Consider the following 25,312-nt stretch of genomic DNA (forward strand, 5'->3'; position numbering starts at 1 on the left):
TTTATGAAATAAATCTTGTACTCTTTAAAAACAGCTAACTGATTCCTTTTAAGAAAGTGTCCTTTATTGGATTCTATGTAAATATTAGCAAAAAAGGAAAATGGAAGAACAATATCTAATAAAAAGTACTACAGTAAATATTTCTATTCATAGCATCTTATGTAGAGCCTTATATATACATAGTAGGTATTTGGCAGTGTTTGTTCAATCAAATTGTTGTTGAGAAATACTTTCTAATTCTGATTTTGCTGTCAACTGTCTGATTTCAGACACATATACTCTCCCAAATAAGAGAATAACCTAAGACTCCTAAAAAGTCTGGTTGTTAAGAGTCTATACCATTAAAAAAGTTATCTAGTTATTCTTAGTACATTCTTGAAGTTGAGATGCCATAACTCTGTCTGAAAAAGTTATCTTGGTTATTTCTGTTTCACAAGTAATACTTTCTCTTAGAGTTGCTACTTACTCATCTTTCTTTGTTAAGGTTTATTATATATACAAATAACAAATCCCTAAAATTCTGTACTAACTACCTATGTTTTAGAGGAGTTGAAGACTCTTAATAATTTGATTGGAGAAGGCAATGGCAACCCACTCCAGTACTCTTGCCTAGAAAATCCCATGGACGGAAGAGCCTGGTAGGCTGCAGTGCATGAGGTCCCTAAGAGTCAGACACGACTAAGCGACTTCACTTTCACTTTCCACTTTCATGCATTGGAGAAGGAAATGGCAACCCACTCCAGTGTTCTTGCCTGGAGGATCCCATGGATGGAGAAGCCTGGTGGGCTGCAGTCCATGGGGTCGCACAGAGTCGGACACAACTGAAGCGACGCAGCAATGATTTGATTGGCATTGCTCTGACTTTTAAAAAACATGTATGTAGTGACTAATCATAGACAGCAAAAATGATTGCTGATGCATATGTTATTCAATATCTTATTATAGTCAAAGCCGAGATATGATTCTAATTAATCATGGCCCTGACCTCCTTAGCCCTTGTTCTGACTGAGTTAACCAATTCAGACTCTTTTACCAAACAGGAAAACTGGAAGGTATGATTAAATTGAAAGAACCCAGTTTGGGCTATCTGACACTGAAACAGTACAATGAACAACCATATACCTTCTGCTTAGATTGAACAGTTTGTTAATATTAACTCATCTTTACTTAGTTGCTCTTTTTCTTCCTCCCTCCCTCCCTGTCTTTCCCATTTTCTTCCTTTCTCTCTCTCTATATTTTGTTATTGTTTCTGTCACTGACGCAGTAACGTCTTTTCTCTTTTGGCTGTAGGTATTACCTATGTCTTCAGCTTCGGCAGGACATAGTTTCAGGACGTCTGCCCTGTTCCTTCGCAACCTTAGCGTTACTAGGTTCTTACACTATCCAGTCTGAGCTGGGAGACTATGACCCAGAACTCCATGGCGCAGATTATGTTAGTGATTTTAAACTGGCCCCAAATCAGACCAAGGAACTTGAAGAGAAGGTCATGGAACTGCATAAGTCGTACAGGTAAGTATGTTTCCAGAGTTTGAGCTGTCTTCACTTTGACAGTAAGTTTAAATCCTTGACCTGGGATGATTTTAGTGTTCGCCTCAGTGGGAACTGGTGACAGAGAAAGAGTCAGCTTGAGCTCAGTCCCCTCCCAGTTCTTTGGGATTCTAGGCCTTCTGAACCTAAGTTTTCAGAGTAATGGTGCTGCACTGTTGGATGAAAACTAAATGAGGTAATATATGTAAAGCACTAAGCACAGTGGCTGGCACATAGCAGGTGCTCAATAAATGGAAGCTATTATTACTATTGCCTTTTACCTTTTCTTTTTTAGATTTAAATGTATTATACTGTATTAGATGACCTTGAGATCTTTAGAGCAGAGGTTCTTAACTTGGGGTCTTTGTGCAAGAATAGACTTAAGAGGCCTCATAAAACCCCTGAAGATATTTTAAAATTCTTTCTTGAATTCACTAATTTTTTCTTTTTTCTTGAAAATAATTGGTAATGTGAGAGATATAACACAGTGGTCAAGAACAAGAGCTTTAGTCAGACTGAGCTGGGTTGAATTTTTGTTCTGCTTGGTCCTAGCCTTGTGACCTCAGGTAATTCACTTAATCTCTCTGAACCTCAGATTCCTTATATGTCTGATAGAGATCATTACCTCAGAGGAAATAGGGTGATCCATAGGGTTAGAAAATGTCATAGGTGTAAAAACTTAATACAACGTCTTACACACAGTAAAAATTTAATAAACATTAGCTAATATTAATGTCCCAGAAAAAAGTGTTTCTTCCTACAATATATCCCATTGTTATATGAGTGACTTTTCCGAGCTAAATTTTACCAGCTGCCTAAGGCATATCAAGGAGAATGTCTGATCCTGGCCTTGAGTTGGCACCTTGAATTATGTTAGCATGAATTAGGCTAGGATGCCCTAGAAGGTCACACTGCTGAGAAATCCTGAGTGGTCATACAGTAGTCTATCTAGCTGTTGAACCATCTTATTTTCCTTAGAGTGGTTCCAATAGGATTGCATGGATTAAGATGCTTCAGATAAAAGAGTGTTAACTCAAGGTCCCCCAGTTCTAGTTGCCTTATTCCCGCTGTAGGTTCCAGTCCCTCAGTCATGAGAACCATAATAAGAACTTTAAAGTCTTTCATCTATGTAACAGTAGTCTTATAACAATTACCCCACTCTAATGAGATCATGCTGTTTCTACAGATAATTGCCAAGGTTAGTTTTTCAAGTTTGGGTATATACATTACAATACTTTGATATCTAAGAGCACTAATGAATCACTTTCAACTAGTTGATGATTCTAACTTAAAGGATGTTGTATTGTCCTTAAATATGTGTTTGGTGATGGCAGTTTAGTCACTACATTGTATCCAGCTCTTGTGACCCCCATGGACTATAGCCCACCAGGTTCCTCTGTCAGTGAGATTTCCCAGGCAAGAATACTGCAGTGGGTAGCCATTCCCTTCTCCAGGAGATCTTCTCAACCTAGGGACTGAACCTATGTCTTCTGTACTGTAGGCGAATTCTTTACTGCTGAGCCACCAGGGAAGCGCAAAATATGTGTTTAAGAAACTTATTAATATTCTGATTATAATTCTAGAAATTTATATATATATGTAAAATATGTAATTATGCACACAAATACATGTATGCAAAAGTAAGTGGTAGAAAGAAGCAATTAAAATTATTTGTTAGGATGTCAGGATTGTAGGGAAGTGTTCTTTTTATCTAATAATTTAAAAATAATTTTTATTAGTATAATCTTTGAGCAATCAATAAAATGGTAAAAGAAAATATTTTACTGCTGCTGTTGAGCACAACAGCAGAAAATAGTGGTATTAGATTATAATTGATGCCTTACTTCTGTCTCTGATGATTTTGACATATATTTGTCATAATGGAATTTCAGGTTTGGGAGGACTTTGCAGTCTAAATTTCATGCAATGCTTATTCTCCTTTATGCATTGTTAACATAGTCATCATCATATCATAAGCAGCTAATTATTATGTGTGTGTTATTATGTGCCAGATACCATGCTAAGCACTTTATGTATAGTATCATATTCAGTCTTTATAACCACTGTTTGAATTAAGCCATGTGTGCTCAGTCACTTCAGTCATGTCTGACTCTTTGTGACCCTATGGCCTGTAGCCTGCCATGCTCCTCTGTCCATGGAATTTTCCAGACAAGAATGGGTTGCCATTTCCTACTCCAGGGGATATTCCTGACCAGGGATTGAACCTGTGTCTCCTGTGTTGGCAGGTAGATTCTTTACCGCTGCACCACCTGGGAAGCCCTTTGTTGAAATGGTGGAGCACAAATCAAGGCAGTTGGCACCAAACTGTACTACTGGTCATTGTATGCTTCACTAGGGTGCACTTTTATTTTTTAACTTGCAGTTGAAAGGTGAAATATTTTAAAATCTGCCTGTTCACTTAAAAATTTTCATGATGAAGTAGTAAAAAGTATTGATTATTTTAAATCTTAAATACATTCTGTTTAATATTCTGTGTGATTTAACAGGAAGTACCCAGAAAGCACTTGTGCTGCATACTGAGGTACAACAGTTATCTTGAGGAAAAACACTTGTATAATCGTTTTACATTCTCAGCTGAATTCGTCACTTTTTTTTAGTGCAACACCTTTTTCATTTGAAAAAAAATAACTATGATTAATGATTATGATTATTCAGACTTGGTTGTTTGGCATACATTTTCTCAAAAAAAAAGAAATGAGCCAGTCCTTTAAGGGTTGGTAAACAACTGACTGTTTGTTGCTAATGATAAAATTCAAGCTTTTAAGAGAAAATTAGAATTTTGTAAAACTTATATTTGCCATCATGGTCTTGACAGGCTCCAACTACTTAAAAGACTTTTCTGATGGAGTTGGTGATGACTTTAATGCATGTGATTATCTTCTTTTAATACTGTACAATGAAATGTGTCAGCATTTGGAGGACTTGGATTATTCAGTCAGCCAATATTTTTCAGATATGAAATGCATGATGTTACAAAATCATGCATAACAATAAAAAGTCCATTCAAAAGGCAAGATAGGCCAATGGATTTTAATATAACAGGTTACAGAAGTTCACCATTATGTCTTCAGATTTCACATTGGAAACCCCCTTAGAAAATTGCCATTGTTGAGTTTTAGTGTAGTAAGTATCAAAGAAGATTTTTAATCATCAATTCTTCATTTTCCAACTACATATCTGTATGAGCTCAGGTTTCTTCATATACTACAACCAAATTCAACTATTGCAATAGATTGAATTCAGAAGTAGTTAGACAGAAGAATCCAGCTGTCTTCTAAGTCACACATTAAAAAAATTTTATAAATATGGAGAACAATGCCGCTGCTTAACAACAGTTTGGGAAAATGTTGTTATTTTTTAAAAAGTTGTTAAAATATGAGTTTTTTATTGTTATTCTTTAAAGATTTAATCAGTAGTTTCAAATTTTATTAGTTTTACCTTCCTTTATAGTAAATATTGATAGAAATAACCCACATTTAATAAAAGCTCTTTAGAGTCCTCAGTAATTATTGAGAGGGAAGGGATCCTGAGGTCAACATTTTGAGAACCACTGAGCTAGGCACTAAGGCAAAAGCCTGGGCTCAGGAGTCAGCCTGTCTTACTTTGAATTCAGTCTCCATTCCTTATTAGCTTTATGATTCTTAGTAAGTTACTTAAGGGCTTCCCAGGCTTCCCTGGTGGTTTAGATGGTAACGAATCTGCCTGAAATGCAGGAGACCCAGGTTCAGTCCTTGAGTTGGGAAGATCCCCTGGAGGAGGGCATGGCAACCCACTCCCAGTGCTCTTGCCTGGAGAATCCCCTGGACAGAGGAGCCTGGTGGGCTAGAGTCTACAGGATCGAAAAGAGCTGGACACAACTGCAGCAACCGTAGCACACATGCATGCTAGTTACCTAAGCTCTCCAAGTTTCCATTTTTCCATCTGAAACAAAAGGATGATACTGTGAATTTTGTGATTATTTAATCAGAAATTCATGTAAAGTGCTTTGCACAATGATTAGTATATAATAAAATTTCCAATATTTGTTAGGAAAATAATAATTCTTATTCCATTTTGCCAGTAATGAGTGTGAGTCTGGGTTTAGAGAACTGCTTTTGGGAACTGACTTTAAATCCAAATAGGTGAAACGATCTCAGAGGACAGATGGATGGATATGTTCCAGTTGATGTTCTGTGAGGTGTATGGGTAGAAATTGAGCAGTGATGTATCTCCATGATCAGAAAATTTAGAGGTCTGTCATCTTGGAATTTACTTGCTCCTTTTTGGAAAGATTGGCAGTCCTCACAAACAGAAAGCCAAATGGGAATTTTAATTATGTCCCGACAATGTGACATTTTAACCAGTCCAAAGAGACTTCTGCTTAGGCAGAAGCATTTACTATGTGTTGATCCCATTCCTCAGATAAAGAGAAGACAGTCTACATACATGGAATCCTTAGTAGTGGCTCTTTGTTTGCCGAGACAGAAACTGTGAAGCTATAATTCACATTAAACGTACACTAGCAAATCAAGGCTTAAAATTAATTGTCCTACATTTATGGGGACTAGGAAGATAATGTAAAGTTGTCACTTGTCCCCTACGTAATTATTTGAAACCACAGGCTTTAATCTGGAGATGCAACAATGTTATTAAAAGGCTGTCACATCCCCCACCAGATGAAAACTGTTGACTTGCAAGCATGTGGACCCCAAATTGGTTGAAATCCAGAAGATGGGTGATGCTTGAAACTTTGCCTTTATGCCAACCAACCTGAGAATTGTACACGAGCTGATCATGCAAACTGTACCCCCTCCCTCACGATGCCTTAAAAACCCTTGTCTCCTAACGAGCAACTTGGAGATGATTTTAGGACATTAGTCCACCATCTTCCTAGGTTGCTGGCTTCCTGAATAAAGCAGCTTTTCCCATTTAAAAAAAAAAGGAAAAAAAGCTGTCATTTAACACTGGAACTCACTGAGTGGCTCTGTATCCTGACTCAGTTTGCTCAAAATAAATACAGGGAAACTTTGTTATAACTTCTCTTTTTAATGAGCGAAAATTAACCTGTGCCAAACTCTCCGGTTAGGTACTTCTTGTAAGCTGCAATAATTTCAAATAGTAAATTATTAAGTGGTACTGAATTAATTCAAAACAGTACTCCTAATAGTTTAGAGCCGTCTAATCTCTTTCCAGCTAGTTTGTTACTATTTTCAAGAGTCTTGGAAAATATAGGAAAAAACACAATCTTTAAAACATTAAGTCAAAAATAATTAAGTTTAATTTGTGGTTTAATTGTAAAATATGATTGCATTGACATGCACAGGTATCTGTGGTTGGTGGGATTATGGGAAACTTTCTTCTGTTTTTTTTTTTTTATGCTCTTAAAGATATTTTCCAAATTTTATACAATGAATGTATGATTTTTATAATCAGAAAAAGCTTCCTGAATCAATTGTGTTCTACAGCCATTAGGTGGGATAGAGCAAGATAGTCATCCATGCTGGGAGGCAGTCTGGTTGGGGATACTGGGGCCTAAACAGGGTGAGGAGAGTGTTTGTTGTGGGGGGCCAGCCTTGCAGGAGAAGTCAGAGCTCAAATAGGATGAAAAGGGAGTCATGGGTGGGCACGTGGTTGTGGTTATCAGACGCAGAAGAGAGTGAGAAGGGCGTCCATGTAAGGGTAAGGCCTGCAGAGGACATCCGTATGGAGTGGTACCTGATACCGGTGTTGAATCCTGAGCAGGGTGAAGATGTCTATGGAAGGGGTAGCCTAACCCCAGGGGTCAGAATCTGAGTGAGGACACGTGTGGGAAGCAGCCTAGCATGGGGAATTCAGAGTCTAAGCCAGTGAAGAGGGCATCCATGTCGGGGAGGAGTCAGTGGCAGGAGGTAGAGATTGGTTCTGTATGGGGGAGCAGGGCGGGGTTGATCAAATTAGTGTAGTAAGGATAATGGGAGTCAAGTTTCTGACTGTCAGTAAAGGGAGGTAGAAATTACAGTGAGAAGGAAACTAAAATGACTCCTATGGTATTGTGTTAAAACTGCAGGTTTCAGCAAAAACTGTTTCTGATGCATAGATGGATGGATAGATAGATAGAGATGTAAATAAGTACACACACACGCTCCAGCTACATCCAAAGATTAAAAAAAAATCATTTCTGATACTAGTCTCAGGAAGTAGGTATTATTACAGTTCTTACTTTATAGGAGATTGATGTCATACTCTTAAGTGCAGGAGCCAGCTCTAATGATGTGACTTGGGTCCTGGCTAAAGCCTGCTGCCTTAAACTAAGACTTATAACTTGCCCATGATCATGTAATCCCTTGAGCCCTATTTCTTTATCAGCAGAATGAAAGTGTTGGACTCTATAATCTAGCTCCATTCCAGCTTCAAATTCTAAACTTCAAGCTATCAATAATACTAACAACAACAACAAAATGCCCCAAATCTGGAAAGTGGGAGTAACCTTAACTAGAAACGTGTATAATTAAAGTGAGAGAAAAAACTGTAAAACTTTCCTGAGACGTTCTTAATGAGTTGAACATGCAAAATTGCTTGTTCAAGTGCTTATTTCCCCGTTCTTTTTGTATGTTCAATTTTAGTCATTAATAGCATTCAGGTGTGATATTTTTGTGCTTGCAGAAGTTTTTATTCAGGGATGCTGAGTCATTAACAAGTATGCAGTTTCTTTCCAGATTTTTTTTTTTTTTTAATTGGGGAGGGGGTTTGTTATTCCAAGGAACCCTTTGTTCTTCTTTTCTTTTTTGGCGGCACCAGGCAGCATGTGGGATCTTAGGTCCCCAGCCGGGAATTAAACTCACACCCCCTGCACTGGAAGCATGGTGTCTTAACCACTGAACCACCGGGAAGTCCTCCTTTGTTCTTTTTAATGAGGATAAAGACACATGGTTTTGAAAGAGACTTTCTCTTGTTAAATGAATAGGTCACCGCTGCTTTTTCATAGCTTGAGGCAGGCAGTCTTTTGGGAAACAGGCATTTACGGTGGTTTTTCTTCGGGGGTGTGGCTGCATTATTGTTACTATGAAGTTCTATTTGATTGGTCCTGAATTGTGCAGCACTAAGAGTAATATCTTTTTCTTTAAAGCTCAACCTAGCTCATGAGCTCTTTTCAAAAGAGAAGAAAGTTATAAAGAAGAAGGAAAGACTGTCATAGTGAGTGTTTAGACTATGAGGCTGATTGTTTTCAAACAAATTTGATTCATTATATGCTTTGTAATGAAGACATCTTAATAACAGAGAGAGCAGCCCTTTTATCTACATGCTTCTATTAACCAATTTATTTTGTTTAGATCAGTGGGCAGGACACCATCTGTTACCAGAAATTTTCTTTTCATCAAGCCTGCCCCCATTAAGAATCCCCAGTTAAGCAACTTCAGCTGCCCTCCTGTTTAATTTCCATAATAACTCAATTCAGGGATATGGAGAGAAAAGGGCAGCTAAGAGGATATTGTAAACTGTATCATGCCCTCAGAGGATTTAATTTGGTCACCTCCTTGGCAAGATAAATTAGTGGGAGGAGTTTATGTGTGTTGAAGAAAAGGGCTAAGGAGAGAGAGGAACAGAACTAATGGTGGATGAGGCAGTTTTAAAGAATTTTAGTAGGATTAAAAAAAAACTTTTCTTCTAATAGCTTTTTGGTAACTTTTTATTTCTCCAAGAGCTCTTTTTCTAAGGCATATTTCAATTATTTAGACACAGGTAGGGATGAGTCCTTTTCCATATATAATGTTCTATTTTTAGGAACATGAAATACATCTACATATCTATTGGTATGTATACATTTATATGTTTATGTAAAGTAAAAGTGATATACAAATGCTATTATTATAAACATTGACACTGAAAGCTTTTTTTTTAATTTCTTCTATCAAAGGTCCATGACTCCAGCTCAGGCTGACCTGGAATTTCTTGAGAATGCCAAAAAGTTGTCTATGTATGGTGTTGACCTTCATAAAGCAAAGGTAATGGTAACTTATTAATATGCATGTATCAGACCTGTGTCATATAGTACCTCATACCAACCTTTACCTAGGGTATTATGAAACATTCAGAGGAGATAGTAATTCTTGTTAGAATGTTGTCTGTCCATTGAATCAGTCAAGGGTATTAAGTATATGAGTTGAGTTGCCTGTTTGCAATTCCACCAGCAGAACGAGGTTTCACACCTAAGCAACTGTAAAGATCAAAAGATACAGTGCCAAGAGCAGAAGAAATGGTAACTTCCTAAAATGCAGATACATTTGCAAATGCAGAGTGACAGCGAGGCTTGTTTCATAGCCAGTTACCTACCTCAGAATCACCTGGGGTATTTGTTAAGTATACAGATTCCTGAGCTCCTCCCAGATATTCTGATTGACTGTGGAGGAGAGGCTTAGTCTCCAGATTTAATGAATGAATATCCCTTCCTGCTTGAATCTGAGAATCACTTAGCATTGTCTAGGAACTTGTTTGAAACGCTCATCTCAGTTCCCATCCCAGAGTTACTGAATCAGAAACTCTGGGGGTAGGGCCCAGCTCTCTGTTTTAACAAGCTCTCCAGGTGATTCTGATGCCCACAGGAGGAACACAGATGGCTCACTTGAGAACCACTGGGTTAGGTAACTGGAAACTTGAGCTTTCATCCCCATTCAACCCAAGACAGTCTAACACAATAAATAATGCCAGGATGTCTTGACTTCTCTCACCTTCAGCTACTGAAATGGCTGGGGAGGTTGAGGAGTTTGTGAGGGAAAAGACTCAAGGGATGATCGGAGGTTCATTCAGTGAAATTTAACTAGGATATACGATGAATCAAACCCATGTCCAGTGAGAAACAGGCAAAAGAATAGGGATACTTAACCCACAGAAGGGAAAGTTTAGGGAAGATATAATAGCAATCTTTATGGGTTTAGTGTGTGAAGCAGAGGTTTTACTGTGCCTCTAAGATGTAACACTGGAGCAGGTAAACTGGGAACTGCAGGGAGATACTGTTTGACTCAGTTGGGCAGTTTGTCTAACAGAGCTATTTCAAAGGTGGGATGGACTACCTCAGAAGGGACAGAGTTCTCTGGAGATATTCCAGGTTAGGCAGAATAATCAATTGGTAGCAATTTAGAAAAGGACCTTCAAACATTTTGTGGTAATTGGACTAAAGTGACCTTTCAGGCTTCTCCCAACTTGAATATCTGTATCTGAAGTTTCTTCCTTATTTGGATTTCTAATAACCCTAATAAGATTCCTATGTATGTTAGTGAGTTTTCTTGATGTTGCTCTGGATTGTTTGGGGCTGGGTATTGTAACTTCTGTGACTCTCAGAAGTAGATGGTAAGAAGATCAGGTCAGGTCCAGAACTGAACTGGTGAGGTTTTGCTTCCCAATTTCTGCTGGAGGCTTGTGTGAATTCAGTAGTTATCAGGAATGCATGAGCAATCAGGCAGCATATTCCTTTGCCAAATGCTGTAAAGCAAATTATTTCTTCAAAACGTCTAGTTAAAAGAGGGATGTAATTGTACCCACAGGCTTTAAGAACTTAAGGGGGCATCTTCTGGGAAATTGTGTTATGTAGTCATTGAGTTGAAGCTGAATATTATTTCTTTTTCTCTCTGTTGTGCTTGTACATAGCACATGTAGACACTAATATGTTTCTCTGTACTCATTTTGGGGAAAGGAGTCATTTAGAAGCATGTAACATTGAGTTTTTATTACTTATCTAAATAAATAGTCAGCTGTAGAGATGAACTCAGGTGAAATTTATTTTCCTTGAATCAATTGTGATTGATAATACGGGCAGGTAACAAACTCAATGTAAACACTTACCAAGCATATTGTCAATAACAGGATTTGGGGTGATACAGAAATGAGTTAGATATAGTTTCCACCCTCAAGGACTGAATTTTAATTTTTTTCTAGTTGTTTTCCTCATTATAAAGGTGCTACTGCTGCTAAGTCGCTTCAGTCATGTCCGACTCTGTGCGACCCCATAGACGGCAGCCCACTAGGCTTCCCCGTCCCTGGGATTCTCCAGGCAGGAACACTGGAGTGGGTTGCCATTTCCTTCTCCAAAGCATCAAAGTGAAAAGTGAAAGTGAAGTCGCTCAGTCGTGCCCGACTCTAGCGACCCTATGGACTGCAGCCTAACAGGCTCCTCCGTCCATGGGATTTTCCAGCAAAAGTACTGGAGTGGGGTGCCATTGCCTTCTCCGTTATAAAGGTGACATATATATAAGTAATATATTTACATGTATGTATGTATATATTGGGGTTTCCCATGTGGTGCTAGTGGTAAAGAGCCCACCTGCCAATGCAGAAGACATAAGAGACATGGGTTCGATCCCTGGGTTGGAAAGATCCCCTGGAGCAGGAAATGGCAACCCACTCCAGTATTCTTGCCAGGAGAATCCTTTGACAGAGGACCTTGGCAGCCTACAGTCAATAAGGTCACAGAGAGTTGGACACAACTGAAGTAACTTAGCACACACACAGCACACACATATGTATTATGCACACATAATTGTATGTGCCTAGAAAATAGGATAATTCAGGAAATTTTCAAAGTAGTACTGGTTACTGTTAAAGAGTATGGAAGGATGAGGGTAGATTTTTAAAATTTTACACATTTCTGTATTATTTGAATTTTTTACATACATGTGTTAGTTTTTTGACATTTGAATGCTTTTTAAAAGACAATACATGTCTATTGTAATTAAAGTATAGAAAACTAAAATAAAAAAATTTCTCGTAATTGTACCACCTAAAGAATGGCATTATTACCATTTTGGTGTACACATCTTTCTTCTATGAAAATCTTTTATATTCTTGGAATCAAATTATATATGCAATTTTGTCCTGCTTTATTTCACTTAATGTTAACAACATAGTTATTTTCCCATTTATCTTCCAAAGTCTAATCTAACTATTTTAACAGCTACATCATATTTCACTGTATGGATGGACAAAATTTAAGCCTAATGCTTGGATATTTAGGTTATATACAGTTTTTCACTCTTAAAACATTCTGAACATTATCATGTATAAAGCTTTTTCTGTGATTTGAATTATTTCCTTAGAGCAGATTATAGAAATAATATTAAGGAGTGTCATTTGGAATTTTAAAGATAGTTATGATAGGTAATAATGATGATTTTTTTAAAACGCGGTATAGTAACAACATTTTGACGTAGACCAAGTAATTCCATGGGTTACAGTTGTTAGGGTAACTATTTTGGGTTGTTGATAGCTTCAGATTGTCTAATAAGAGTCAGCTATGTTGAGCATTTGGCTCAAGACTGACATTCTAACTCTTTTTTCCTCAGGACTTGGAGGGCGTGGATATCATCCTAGGTGTCTGCTCTAGTGGCCTTCTGGTTTACAAAGAAAAGCTGAGAATTAACCGCTTTCCTTGGCCCAAAGTGCTGAAGATTTCTTACAAACGTAGCAGCTTTTTCATTAAGATTCGGCCTGGAGAGGTACAGAGCTCATGATTCCCTTTCCTCCTGAATCAAACACAGATCATGTCTAAAACAGCTCTTCACGCCTGTTTCCCTCTCTACAGCCAACTGTTTAGGCGCTGGTATTTTGTTTCCTAAAGTAATCAGTCCCATGATGCTTCTTCCTTCCTTTACTGTTGTTGGTTTTCTGGACAGTTCTCTTCATGTAAGCAAATACACCAAGGCCAGCAGTGAAATTTGGATTAATAAACTTGTTCCTTGTTTGCTCCAGGTAAAAACTTGATGGAAAATATTTTTAAATTAAATAGCATGAGATATTTAACCTGTGAGTTTAAATTACTTTCATTTTGCACCACAAATCCCTTATCTTATATAAATAAATTTATTTGTATGTGTAGTTTCTGGTAGTGACTGGAAATGTGTTCCAGGGTCAAGTTCTAGATTTGTAGTAGAGTTGGATGTTCAACTTTGTACCAGATAACTCAGTTGTTAGTTAGTAGTCAATTTTCAGGATATACCAATGCTGGCTAAGTCTAACTTTTATATTAAAGCCCTGTCATGGTATAGCAGAAACTTGTTCACGTACGAATTAAATTAAAAAAAAAAAGTTCCAATACCTATTCTGCCACCTACTAAGTAAAAGACCCTTGACAGATCTCAGGCATTCTTTATCATTTAAGGGGGATAGTACCTTCTTCTGTCAAGGTTGATTTGAAGATCAAATGAGATGACAGCTGTAAAAGCTCTCAGCAGAAAAGCACCCTACTAATGTAAAGAAGCTTTTCTGTGTGTATATCACCATCTACTGGTGAAAAATGACTCATTGTTTCAGCATGGAAATACTGAATGTGCAGCCTTAAAATTTCGGATAAGGGTTATCGCTGAAGCATTTGTTTAGGACCGTAATAATTTACCTGTGCCTAGTTAAAGAGTTCCAAATACAAGAGTCATTCAGTCAACAAATGTTTTTTGACAGCTTTCTTTGTGTCAGACACTATTTTAGGGGCTAGGAACAGTGAATAGAAGAGTCTCTCCCTCTGCAGGCTTCCTTTTTATGTTGGAAGGCAGAAAAGAAAACACACCATATATATATATATATATATATATATATATATATATATACTTCCCATCTGTTTCTTTAAATGTTAACTATATAATATATACTAAAAACAGAAAGTCCTCTGTTTTTTTAAATGTTAACTATATAATATATACTAAAAATGCAAAAGTCTTACTTTAGAAAGCAATAAAGAACAACAGGAGGATTTTGAGAAGTGTAATGTAGTATTATGACTACAATAGATGATTTAGAAGTAGTGTGGTGTAGGGGAAACCATGAAATTCCGGTTCTGCCAGTTAATAGCTGTGAGACTGAGCAAGTAACTTCTCTAATCTCAGTTACACATGAAGAAACTCGTGTGTAAAAATATAGATGATACTATCCAATCACAGTGCTATTGGCCATAATAGGCGCTAGAAGTTAACTGACATTAACAGAGGCAAGAGGAGCAGGACAGTGTTTCCAGTAGCCCTGCAGGATGTGGTTTGCTTCAGTCAAAGAGGTTATCTAGATAAATTAACGAGCAATCAAAGAAAAAAAAGATATTTAATAATTCAAGAATCTGGTTTGAACCACAATCTTTAGTTTCTATTTCTAAAAATGACTGCATAATAATATTAGTTCATTGGAAGAATCATCTGTTATCCCAGTCCCTGATTATTGAGTAGCCTAGTATCCTAAATGCAGGAAGAACAGTGTCTGGATAATCAAAACATGACTTATTTATGTCTCAGAAAATGTACGGTGTATGTATGCGTGTGTGTTTCTGAACAAAATAAGATGTGTAAATAGTATAGCAAAACCACCCTCAGTGTACAAATTTCTTTTGTTAAGTTGGAAGAAATTTCAAGTGCTGTTTTATGTCCTTAGATTAGTAACATTCTTTCATTCGCAGCCATCTCCTCGTAGCACCTCGTTTCTCTGGTCCTGTTTCAGTAGTTGACTAATACTTTGTGCTCCGTGTTTATCTGTATACTTACAGCAAGAACAGTACGAAAGTACCATCGGATTCAAACTTCCCAGTTACCGAGCAGCTAAGAAATTATGGAAAGTCTGTGTAGAGCATCACACGTTTTTCAGGTATTGTTCTCACTTCAGTATTTTTCAAGATTAAATTATTTATGCGTGTTTCTATTTTAAGCCTGCTGTTGAAATTCCCTTCTTTGTATGGTTGGTAGTCTTTTCTTTAGCTGAGGTGAGATCATCTTAAGCAAGACAAAATGAATCTAGTTCCCCTCCTTTGGGTTGAAAAACACGGCCTCCACACGCCCAGAGCATCTTTCTGTGTATGGCGGAAGGAGGAGGGAGTGAGGAATAGGAGCCTGTGTTTAAAAGAGGCTCTGGGATTGCCCTAGGGGGCTAAATCCGGCCCTACCAGGAAGAGGGACTCTGACTGACCTCCATGTGGAATTTTTCTAAGGAGTGCCTAACTACCTGCTGTGGGTCTCTTACTCTAACAAGGTTAAAGATTTGAAGCTGATCCTTATCTTGGTTCTAATCAACCCCAGAAAGGGAGCAGAGAGAACCACCTTTGAAGCCCAATTGTATCAGATAAACAGAAGACAGAAGAAAGTTTCATCTCCTTTACTTTTCCTGAGGCCACATGCTTAGCCCCTCTGTTCATCTGCCAAGCACTTCCTGTGTGCTTACCCTTCATACAGACATTGGGAATAACCTCTAGTAGTGCTGGTCTCAGTCCTAATGGAACTTAAAATCCAGCAGGCAGATCATTACTCACATTGAAAGGAGAGCCAACTAGTTGTTGTCATTTAGCCTTTTTAAGAAAATGAAAATTGCATGTATAGCACAGTGAAGAGAATAATATAATGAGCTCTCCTTGTACCAAACCCCAGCTTGGTATCACCGGGGTAATTATCACCCCAGTGCCAATCTCGTTTCATCTGTATCCCCACCCACTCTTTCCTACTACTTCCCAGATTATTTTGAAGCAAATGCCAGACCTTATGCCATGTCATTCGTAAATAAACTTGACTCTTTTTAAATGGCTCTCAAGAGAGAGAACCATGATATCTTTTTCTTCTATTTGTATTTTTTATGTCATACTTCGCACTAAAGAACAGTGTACAGAAAAATAAGTCAGGGAAAATAACATTTCAATTCTCATTTCAAATAAACCATCAGGTTACACGTTACACTAAATTAAAAAATCTTAATTATTGACATTAAGATATTTCTTTATGCTTCCATCATCTACTTTAAAACCAAGAAATAGTTTTAAATGAAGGTGAGGAAGAATAAAAAGAACTTTTTTTCTTTTTTTTTTTTTAAATTGAATGATAGTTGCTTTACAATGTTCTGTTAGTTTCAGGTGTTCAGCAAAGTGACTCAGTTATATATATATATTTTTTCAGGTTCTTTCCCCTTATACTGCTACTGCTACTGCTAAGTCGCTTCAGTCGTGTCCGACTCTGTGCAACCCCATAGACGGCAGCCCACCAGGCTCCGCCGTCCCTGGGATTCTCCAGGCAAGAACACTTGAGTGGGTTGCCGTTTCCTTCTCCAATGCATGAAAGTGAAAAGTGAAAGTGAAGTTGCTCAGTCGTGTCTGACTCCTAGCGACCCCATGGACCGCAGCCTACCAGGCTCCTCCGTCCATGAGATTTTCCAGGCAAGAGTACTGGAGTGGAGTGCCGTTGCCTTCTCCGCTTTTCCCTTATAATGACTACCAAATACTGAGTATCCTTCCCTGTGCTATATAATAGATCCTTGTTGGTTATCTGTTTAATATAGTAGTGTGTATATGTTGATCCCAAACTCCTAGTTTATCCCCCCCCCAAAAAAAAGTTATTTTGAATGTTTAATATCTATGGTATAGATTTCAGTTGCATCTGGTGTATTTGCTTGTAGGATAGCATATTTATATCCACTGCATCAAAATAAGAGGATATATTGACATGTAATGCTTCATTGGTCTTCCCTCATGGCTCGGTTGGAGAAGGCAGTGGCACCCTACTCCAGTACTCTTGCCTGGAAAATCCCATGGACGGAGGAGCCTGGTAGGCTGCAGTCCATGGGGTTGCTACGAGTCGGACACGACTGAGGGACTTCACTTTCACTTTTCACTTTCATGCATTGGAGGAGGAAATGGCAACCCACTCCAGAATTCTTGCCTGGAGAATCCCAGGGATGGGGGAGCCTGGTGGGCTGCTGTCTGTGGGGTTGCACAGAGTCGGACACGACTGAAGCGACTTAGCAGCAGCAGCAGCAGCAGCAGCAGATGGCTCAGTGGTAAAAAAAAATCCACCTGCCAGGGGAGGAGACTCAGTTTCAATCTGTGGGTCGAGAAGATTCCCTGGAAAAGAAAATAGCAACCCACTGCAGTATTCTTGCATAGGAAATCCCATGGACAGAGGAGCCTGGTGGGCTACAATCCATGGGCTTGCAAAAAAGTTGGACATAACTTGTGACTAAACAACAATGCTTCATTACATAAAAGAAAGTGTTTGCTGAATTAAAATAAGCTACCCCAAAGAGGGGCGGGGAGGACTCTCTTTTTGGTAGTATTTGATGTAGCAATGTATGTATACATTTATTCAGCAAACATTCACTGAATGGCCAGATTCAGCCAGGCACTATGCCAGAAGTTAAAACACAAAGATGAATAAGTCAGTCTTTATTCTTTATCCTTAGAGAGCTCACAGTCTCATAGTGGAGACTAGAACATAGATTGTTCAATTCAGTGAAGTAAATGCCATGACAAAAGAGAGCAGAGAGTACTGTGTAGAAAGAAGATGAGGTTTCTGAGTTGAAAATACACTAAAAAACCTATTAAATAGATTACCAGGCATTGAGTTTGGAGTGCGTTTGACAAAATTATTCTAGGAGTGTAGAACAAGAGCCCTGGGCTTGAATTCTGTGACTACCCTATTTCTTAACAGCTATGTGACCTTAAGCAAGTAGCCTTTTTTGAGGTTCAGTTTCTTTTATATATAAAATGATGAAAATGTTACAGGGGTATAGTGATAATTCTTCAAGAGATGGGAATACCAGACCACCTTACCTGCCTCTTGAGAAATCTGTATGCAGGTCAAGAAGCAGCAGTTAGAACCAGACATGGAACAACACACTGGTTCCAGATTGGGAAAGGAGTATGTCACGGCTGTTTATTGTCACCCTACTTATATATGAAATGTTGGGCTGGATGAAGCACAAGCTCGAATCAAGATTGCCAGGAGAAATATCAATAACCTCAGATATGCAGATGACACCACCGTTATGGCAGAAAGTGAAGAAGAACTAAAGAGCCTCTTGATGAAAGTGAAAGAGGAGAGTGAAAAAGCTGGCTTAAAACTCAAGTTCAAAAAATGAAGACCATGGTATCCGGTCCTATCACTTTATGGCAAATAGATGGGGAAACAATGGAAACAGTGACAGATTTTATTTTCTTGGGCTCCAAGATCATTGCCAATGGTGATTGCAACCTTGAAATTAAAAGACAGTTGCTCCTTGGAAGAAAAGCCATGACTAACCTAGATAGCATGTTAAAAAACAGAGGCATTACTTTGCCGACAAAGGTCTCTCTAGTGAAATCTATGGTTTTTCCAGTAGTCATGTATGGATGTGAGAGCCGGACTATAGAGAAAGCTGAGTGCCGAAGAATTGATGCTTTTGAACTGTGGTGTTGGAGAAGACTCTTGAGAGTCCCTTGGACTGCAAGGAGATCCAACCAGTCAATCCTAAAGGAAATCAGTCCTGTATATTCATTGGAAGGACTGATGCTGAAGCTGAAGCTCCAATACTTTGGCCACCTGATATGAAGAACTGACTCATTGGAAAAGACCCTGATGCTGGGGAAGATGGAAGGCTAGAGGAGAAGGGGACAACAGAGGATGAGATGGTTGGATGGCATCACTGACTCGATGGACATGAGTTTGAGTAAACTCTGGGAGTTGGTGATAGACAGGGAAGCCTGGCGTGCTGCAGTCCATGGGGTCGCAAAGAGTCGAACGCGACTGAGCGACTGAACTGAAGTGATGAGAGTTATGAAACTTTTTAATTCTTGATTTTGGCTTTAATTTCAGTCTCATTAGAGTAAGATAATGTATATAATATATGATTATTATGTTTTTTCCCTCCAGACTGACATCTACAGACACCATTCCTAAAAGCAAATTTCTTGCCCTGGGATCCAAATTCCGATACAGTGGCCGAACTCAGGCTCAGACCAGGCAAGCTAGTGCTCTGATTGACAGGCCTGCCCCACACTTTGAGCGCACAGCAAGCAAACGGGCATCCCGAAGCCTTGATGGAGGTTTGTACTGAGAATTAATGATTTCTTGTCATCCTAACTCTTTAGAGAGAGAGAAAGGAAATGTGTTATCGGATGTGATCAGGTGCAAAGACAGTACGGTTATCTATAAAAGAATCAAAGAAGGTCAGTGGAAAATGAAAAGGATCTTACTAATTGTATACTTTAGTGAAATCACCTTAAGAAAAGGAGAAAAAAGGTTCAGAGAGAGGAGTAACTAGATCAGGGTCCCACTGCCAGGTAGTGGTGGGTTAAATACCACTAGAATTAGAATTCAAAATTCTCTGCCACAGGGAGAAACCGAATGTAAAATACTATACTAACTCCCTCTTGGACATTCTTAAATAGTTATTTTTGAAGTAGAAAAGAAGGAGAGAGTCTGCCTCACTCTAGTGCTGTGGCAATCATTGGAAAAGTTTAGAATATTTGTCATGTGTCAATTATAGACAGAAAAAACAATCATATTATTGGAGTCTCCAAATTTTGTTTAAATACAAGGAGGAGGAAATAAATGTTTCATGATTGTATATACTGACAGAAGACCTGTTTCAGTTTTTCTAAGTTTAGTCTTAAGGATTTTAGAGCATTAACATTAATAAAATGAAGTAATAAGCCATATTCAGTTCTTTTTTTTCTCCCTGGCTGTGCCGCATGGCATGCAGGATCTTAGTTCCCTGACCAGGGATTGAACCCAGGCCCCAGCAGTGAAAGTGCCGAGTCCTAACCACTGAACATCCAGGGAGTTCCCAAGCCATATTCAGTTATTTATGCCACTAAAAAGAGGTGGCTAATAAATAAAAGTTCAGAAGGCAGTAACAAAACAGAGTATCGCTGATTGCAGCTCTGTGTTGTCTACTGTAAAAGCAAGGTGCGTGGTACGGTAGTTAAAGGTTCGAGTTACAGAATCAGACCTGGTTCCCAGTCTCGGCCACTACATTTATGATCTATCTTGAATGAGTTACTTCATCTGTTTGAGTTTTCTCATTCATAAAGTGGGTATGATGAGGCTATAATATTACCTCAAATTTTCATGAGAACTAAATGAGATGATCTGCTTAGCACAGTGGTTGGCACCTAATAATTGATACTAAAATATTAAGTATCATTAAGATATTGTTAATGTTCTGGCCACAGAATTATTATTTTGTTAATTATTATCCAGAACTATGCTGCTGTATTCTGGTTTGTCGCATTGTGGGAGCATATATCAGAAACGCCTAACTCACTTTAAAGGAATCAGGAACGGGTTAGCCACGCTGGGAAATTATCAAGCAGCAGAACTTCTGTTCCTGTACTGCACGTCAGGTTTCTTTCTTTCTGGTTTTTCTCTACAAGGCAGATTGTAGTCTTTGATTTATTTATTCTTCATGATAGCACTAAGAATTAAGTTCCCTGGTGGCTCAGATGGTAAGGAATCCACCTGCAATGCAGGAGACCCAGGTTCGATCCCCGGGTCAGGGAGATTCTCTGGAGAAGGAAATGGCAACCCACTCCAGTATTCTTGCCTGGAGAATTCCTTGGACAGAGGCGCCTGGCGGGCTATAGTCTATGGAGTCACAAAGAGGTGGAGACAACTGAGTGGATAACACACACACAGAAATTAAGCTCAGAGATTAAATAATTTTTCTCAAAATATGATAGCAGGTAAGTGGATTGGAGTACATGTTGGTTGTTGGATACTTAACTCATTTATTTGTTCAGCAATTTGTTGTACATTTCTGTGTGTCAGGTATTATTCTAGTTACTGGGGATATAGGTGTGAACATGCAAACGTGGCCCTGTTCTCATGGGGCTTATGTTTATGGGTAGAAACAGAAGCAGAATAAAACACGTTCAGATAGTGGTGAGCGCTGTAAAGAAAACAGCCAGAGTGATGGGAGGGACAGTGTCTGGAGATGGGGCAGTTGAGAAGCTGCTTCAGGCTGAAGTGTTGTTCAGTCGCTCAGTTGTGTCCAACTCTTTGTGACCCCGTGGACTGCAGCATGCCAGGCTTCCCTGACCTTCACCATCTCCCAGAATTTGCTTAAAACTCATGTCCATCGAGTCGTTGATGCCATCCAACCATCTCATCCTCTGTCGTCCCCTTTTCCTCCTGCCCTCTATCTTTCCCAGCTTCGGGGTCTTTTCTAATAAGTCAGACTGAGTGGTCCAATCTGAATTCAGAAGGTTTCTCTGAGGAGCTTCATCTGAACTGAAACCTGAATTATGAGGTTAAATAAATAAATCTGGGGGAAGAACATTCCTGAAGAGAGAGCAGTGAGTATGAAGCCCTGGAGGTAGGAGTGAGCTTGGCAGGTGTCTAGATCAGTGCCGTCCCATAGAACTTTCTTCTATTTTGTGATGTCTAGTTTGATAGCCAGTAGCCACCTGTGGCCATTATGAACCTGAAATGTGGCTATGAAACTGAGAAACTCATTTTTAACTAAATATAAATAGACACATGTGGCTAGTGCAAAGATCTACTCCACTCCAGGGGTAGAAAAGCAGAATAATGGTGAAGTCTGTTGCTGGATTTGCATGAGAGATGGCAGCAGCTAGGACTTGAATATTGGCATTAAAGATAGTGCGAACTGATCAGGGATATAATTCAGAAGCCAGGTCTGACAGGATTACTGGTAAATTAAGTGTTGGAGATGGTAAGGAAAAGAAAATCAAGGTTTTTCCTAGGCTTGATCATTTAGTACAGTGCGAAAGTCTGAGAGAGGGGCAGAGTTGGACAAGTTAAGTCTAAGGTATGAAGACTCAGTCCTCATGTCTGCCATATTCTTATTTAAAAATAAGAAATTTATTTAATTTTTGGTTGCACTTGGTCTTCGTGGCTCTGCGTGGGCTTTCTCTGGTTGTGGTGAGTAGGGGTTACTCTTCATTGCCGTGCACGGCCTTTTCAGGGCAGTAGCTTCTCTCGTTGCTGAGCACAGGCTCTAGTTTCAAAGGCTTCAGTAGTTGTAGCATGCGGGCCTGGTAATTGTGGCACACGGTTAGTTGCCCCGTGGCATGTGGAGTCTTTCTGGACCAGGGATCAAACCCATGTCCCCTGCATTGGCGATTGGATTCTCAACCAGATTCTTCCCTTAACAAGGGAAATCCTGCCATATTCTTATAATGGCATCAGGCATTGCCTTCTTGTCCAATAAATCACCCTACCTCCAGTTTAGTTTTGGAGAGCTATCATTCCCATTATTTTATCCCCATTTTTTAGTGAGAAAACTGTAATTGGAAATTTTAAGCAGCTTATTCAAGATCTCACAGATAGCTTAAACAAAAACCCACGTCTATCCAATACCATATTCCATGGCATTTTCCACTTAATGAAATTTCCTTGTTATATAGATATTATGCCTGATGTATCTTTTCTAATAGCAAAATAATCAACAGTTCAAGGGTTATTGAGCTTTGGTACTTTGACCAATTTAGAAAGTTTTACTTAGAAATACTCTTCTATTACTTATAGAAATCATATGTTGACTGTTTCTCTTTTTCTGGCTGTAGAAACCTCATAGTTCAAGATTTTAAAAAACCTTGATGTCTCTGTCTATTGACTAATATTGGCCAGTTCTTATTAAGTTATACACTGTGTTCTTAGGGGGGAAATCTGTAAGATATTATAGAAAAACCTGAATGAACTTTTTTGACCATAAAAAAGTTTTCAGTCATATCCTGATGACTAATGAACTTAAGTACCTTTTCATAATTTATAGCTACTTGCATATCATTATTTCTGAAGTGCCTGTTCAAATCTTTTGCTCGTATTTTTATTGGGCTGCCTGTTTTATTAATTTGTGGGTATTCTTTATATACTCTTGTCTTACTCTCAATCTCAGGGAGAAAGCATCAGTATTTCATCATTAAGTGTGATGTTTGCTCTGGGTTTTACATTGCTACCTCTTATCAGAGAAGGAAACTTCTGAGAGTTTTTACCATGAATGAATGGTGATTTTTATCAAATGCTTTTCACTTCATTAGTTGATATAGTAGTAGGATTTTTCTCCTTCTTTATGTTACATGATGGCTTAAACTGATTGCCTTTCCATTGTTAAGCCTTCTTGGCATTCTTGAAGTAAACTCAATTTGATCATAATATATTCTTCTTATGTCATTTAAAGCTTTCTGCAATGATATTCATGAGAGATAGGCCTGTAATTTTCCTTTCTTGTAAATGTTGTCAGGTTTTAGTATCAAGTTTATGCAGGCCTCAAAGTAAATTGAGAAGTATTCCCTCTTTCTGCTCTCTGGAAGAGTTTGGGTAAGATTGGTATTATTTCTTCCTTAATGTTTGGGAAGAATTCACCTATAAATTCTAGCCAGCTGGTTCTAAAGATCCCTTTGTGGCAGGGTTCTTTGCTTCCAGATTCAATGTCTTTATTAGAAAGGACTATTAAGATGTTCTAGTTCTTGTTTCAGTTTTGGTAATTGTGCTTTTTCTAGGAAATGCCCAATCCATCTAAATTTTCAAGTTTATTGCAGTAAAGTTGTATCTTTTTAATATTTGTAAGATCTACAGCAGTGTTCGCTTCTGTGTTCCTCATATTGGTATTATACACCTATCCCTATTTTTTTTTTTTAACAAGCTTGCAACTGATATTCATTTTATTAATCTTTCCAAAGAACCAGTTTTGGGTTTTGTTTTCTTCCTGTAATATATTTTTAATTTAATTTTTGCCAGCTAGTATTTTTATTATTTTCTTTTTACTTTTTTGAACTGTTCTTTTTCTAATTTCTTAAAAGAATATCCATTGATGTTTATTATTTCATCATTATTAAATTCTAAACCTTAGAATTTAAGTGACTTGCCCAATGTCACATAGTCAGTGACAGAGTTAAGAATATCTAAAACTGTTCTGTCAGTGCCATGTTTTTTATACTTCACCAGGATAACTTCTTTTCTGTGGAAGAGGAAGGATAAAAGAGTTCATTAGGCAGTTCATTGAGCACTTAGCATGCTCTAGGTACTGTTCTAAATGTTTTTTATATATTATCTTTTAAACATCTAAATTGCATATAAACTGAGTAGGACTTTTTTGTAGTTCTGTTTTCAAACATCTTCTGTTTCTCTGTGTACTGTCTGCTCAGTATAAGAATTTGAAAACGTGTCTATAAAAACTATTTTTCCTCCTTTTCCCGGATCCTTTTCCATTCTTCTTAACAGAGAAACTTTCCCCTCTTAGGCCTCCCTTTTTTTTCATTAATATAACCCTCTAAGCTCAAGATGGTGTATTAGGGAAACTTAGTAAGTATTACTTATAAGAGACCTCATTTTAATGAACACTCCCTTTCTCTTTTGTTATATCTGGTGCTCAGAGCATCTGCTTCACCAGCTAAAGAACTAAAACTGATTCAGATCCCAATTTATATGATAGAGTAGGAGGTCACAAGAATATGCTTAATAATGATGACAAGGATTTTTCAGCTTATATTTTTGTTGCATTTTTTTGATTTTCAAATCATTTCTATATATTCTTATTAGTGCCAACAATCTAGTGGACAAAAAGCGTTTAGGAATTCTTGTTTTATGATTGAGGAAACTGGGGCACAAAACAGTCAGATAACTTCCCAGGTTCACACGCCAAGCTGTATCCGTCCTGTGAGTAGTTGGTTGCAGTGATTCTTGCTGGGGGAATATGTCCATGTCATCTTTGGAGCTTTAAAACAAAACAAATGCCCAAGCTTCACTCTTAGATACCACATCTGTCTGTGGTGGAGATGAGCATCAGCTGGGTTTTTTTGTTCGTTTCTTCAAGATCCAAAGATGAATCATGCTCCTCTGATAATGGAACCACTGACCCATTGCATACCCATTGTACCTATGCCATCCTAGCAGAAATTGTGCTAGGAACAGAGCTAGAACTAGAATTTAAGAGTCCTTTTACTCAATATGATCGCTTTGAGTTTTACTCATCACTGCTCTAATAAATAATTTGATTCTATTGTTGTCAGATAAGAGCAATATAATACTGGAGTTAATGGGCCCACAAACTGATCACAACCAGGACTCTTCTTTGTCTAGACCTT

General features: G+C 38.2%; 1 protein-coding gene across 1 annotated transcript in view; it reads left to right on the forward strand.

Annotated features, from left to right (window-relative positions):
• The window catches only part of EPB41 (erythrocyte membrane protein band 4.1), a 181,566-nt gene that overhangs the window by 100,961 nt on the left and 55,293 nt on the right, over positions 1 to 25,312 (forward strand). The window contains 5 exon segments of the mRNA XM_070384231.1: positions 1,291 to 1,509; positions 9,422 to 9,509; positions 12,840 to 12,992; positions 15,017 to 15,114; positions 19,134 to 19,306. Coding sequence (XP_070240332.1) covers positions 1,291 to 1,509; positions 9,422 to 9,509; positions 12,840 to 12,992; positions 15,017 to 15,114; positions 19,134 to 19,306 — 731 coding nt within the window.

This window comes from Bos mutus, chromosome 2, assembly GCF_027580195.1.
Source record: "Bos mutus isolate GX-2022 chromosome 2, NWIPB_WYAK_1.1, whole genome shotgun sequence".
In the NCBI taxonomy this organism is placed as follows: domain Eukaryota; kingdom Metazoa; phylum Chordata; class Mammalia; order Artiodactyla; family Bovidae; genus Bos; species Bos mutus.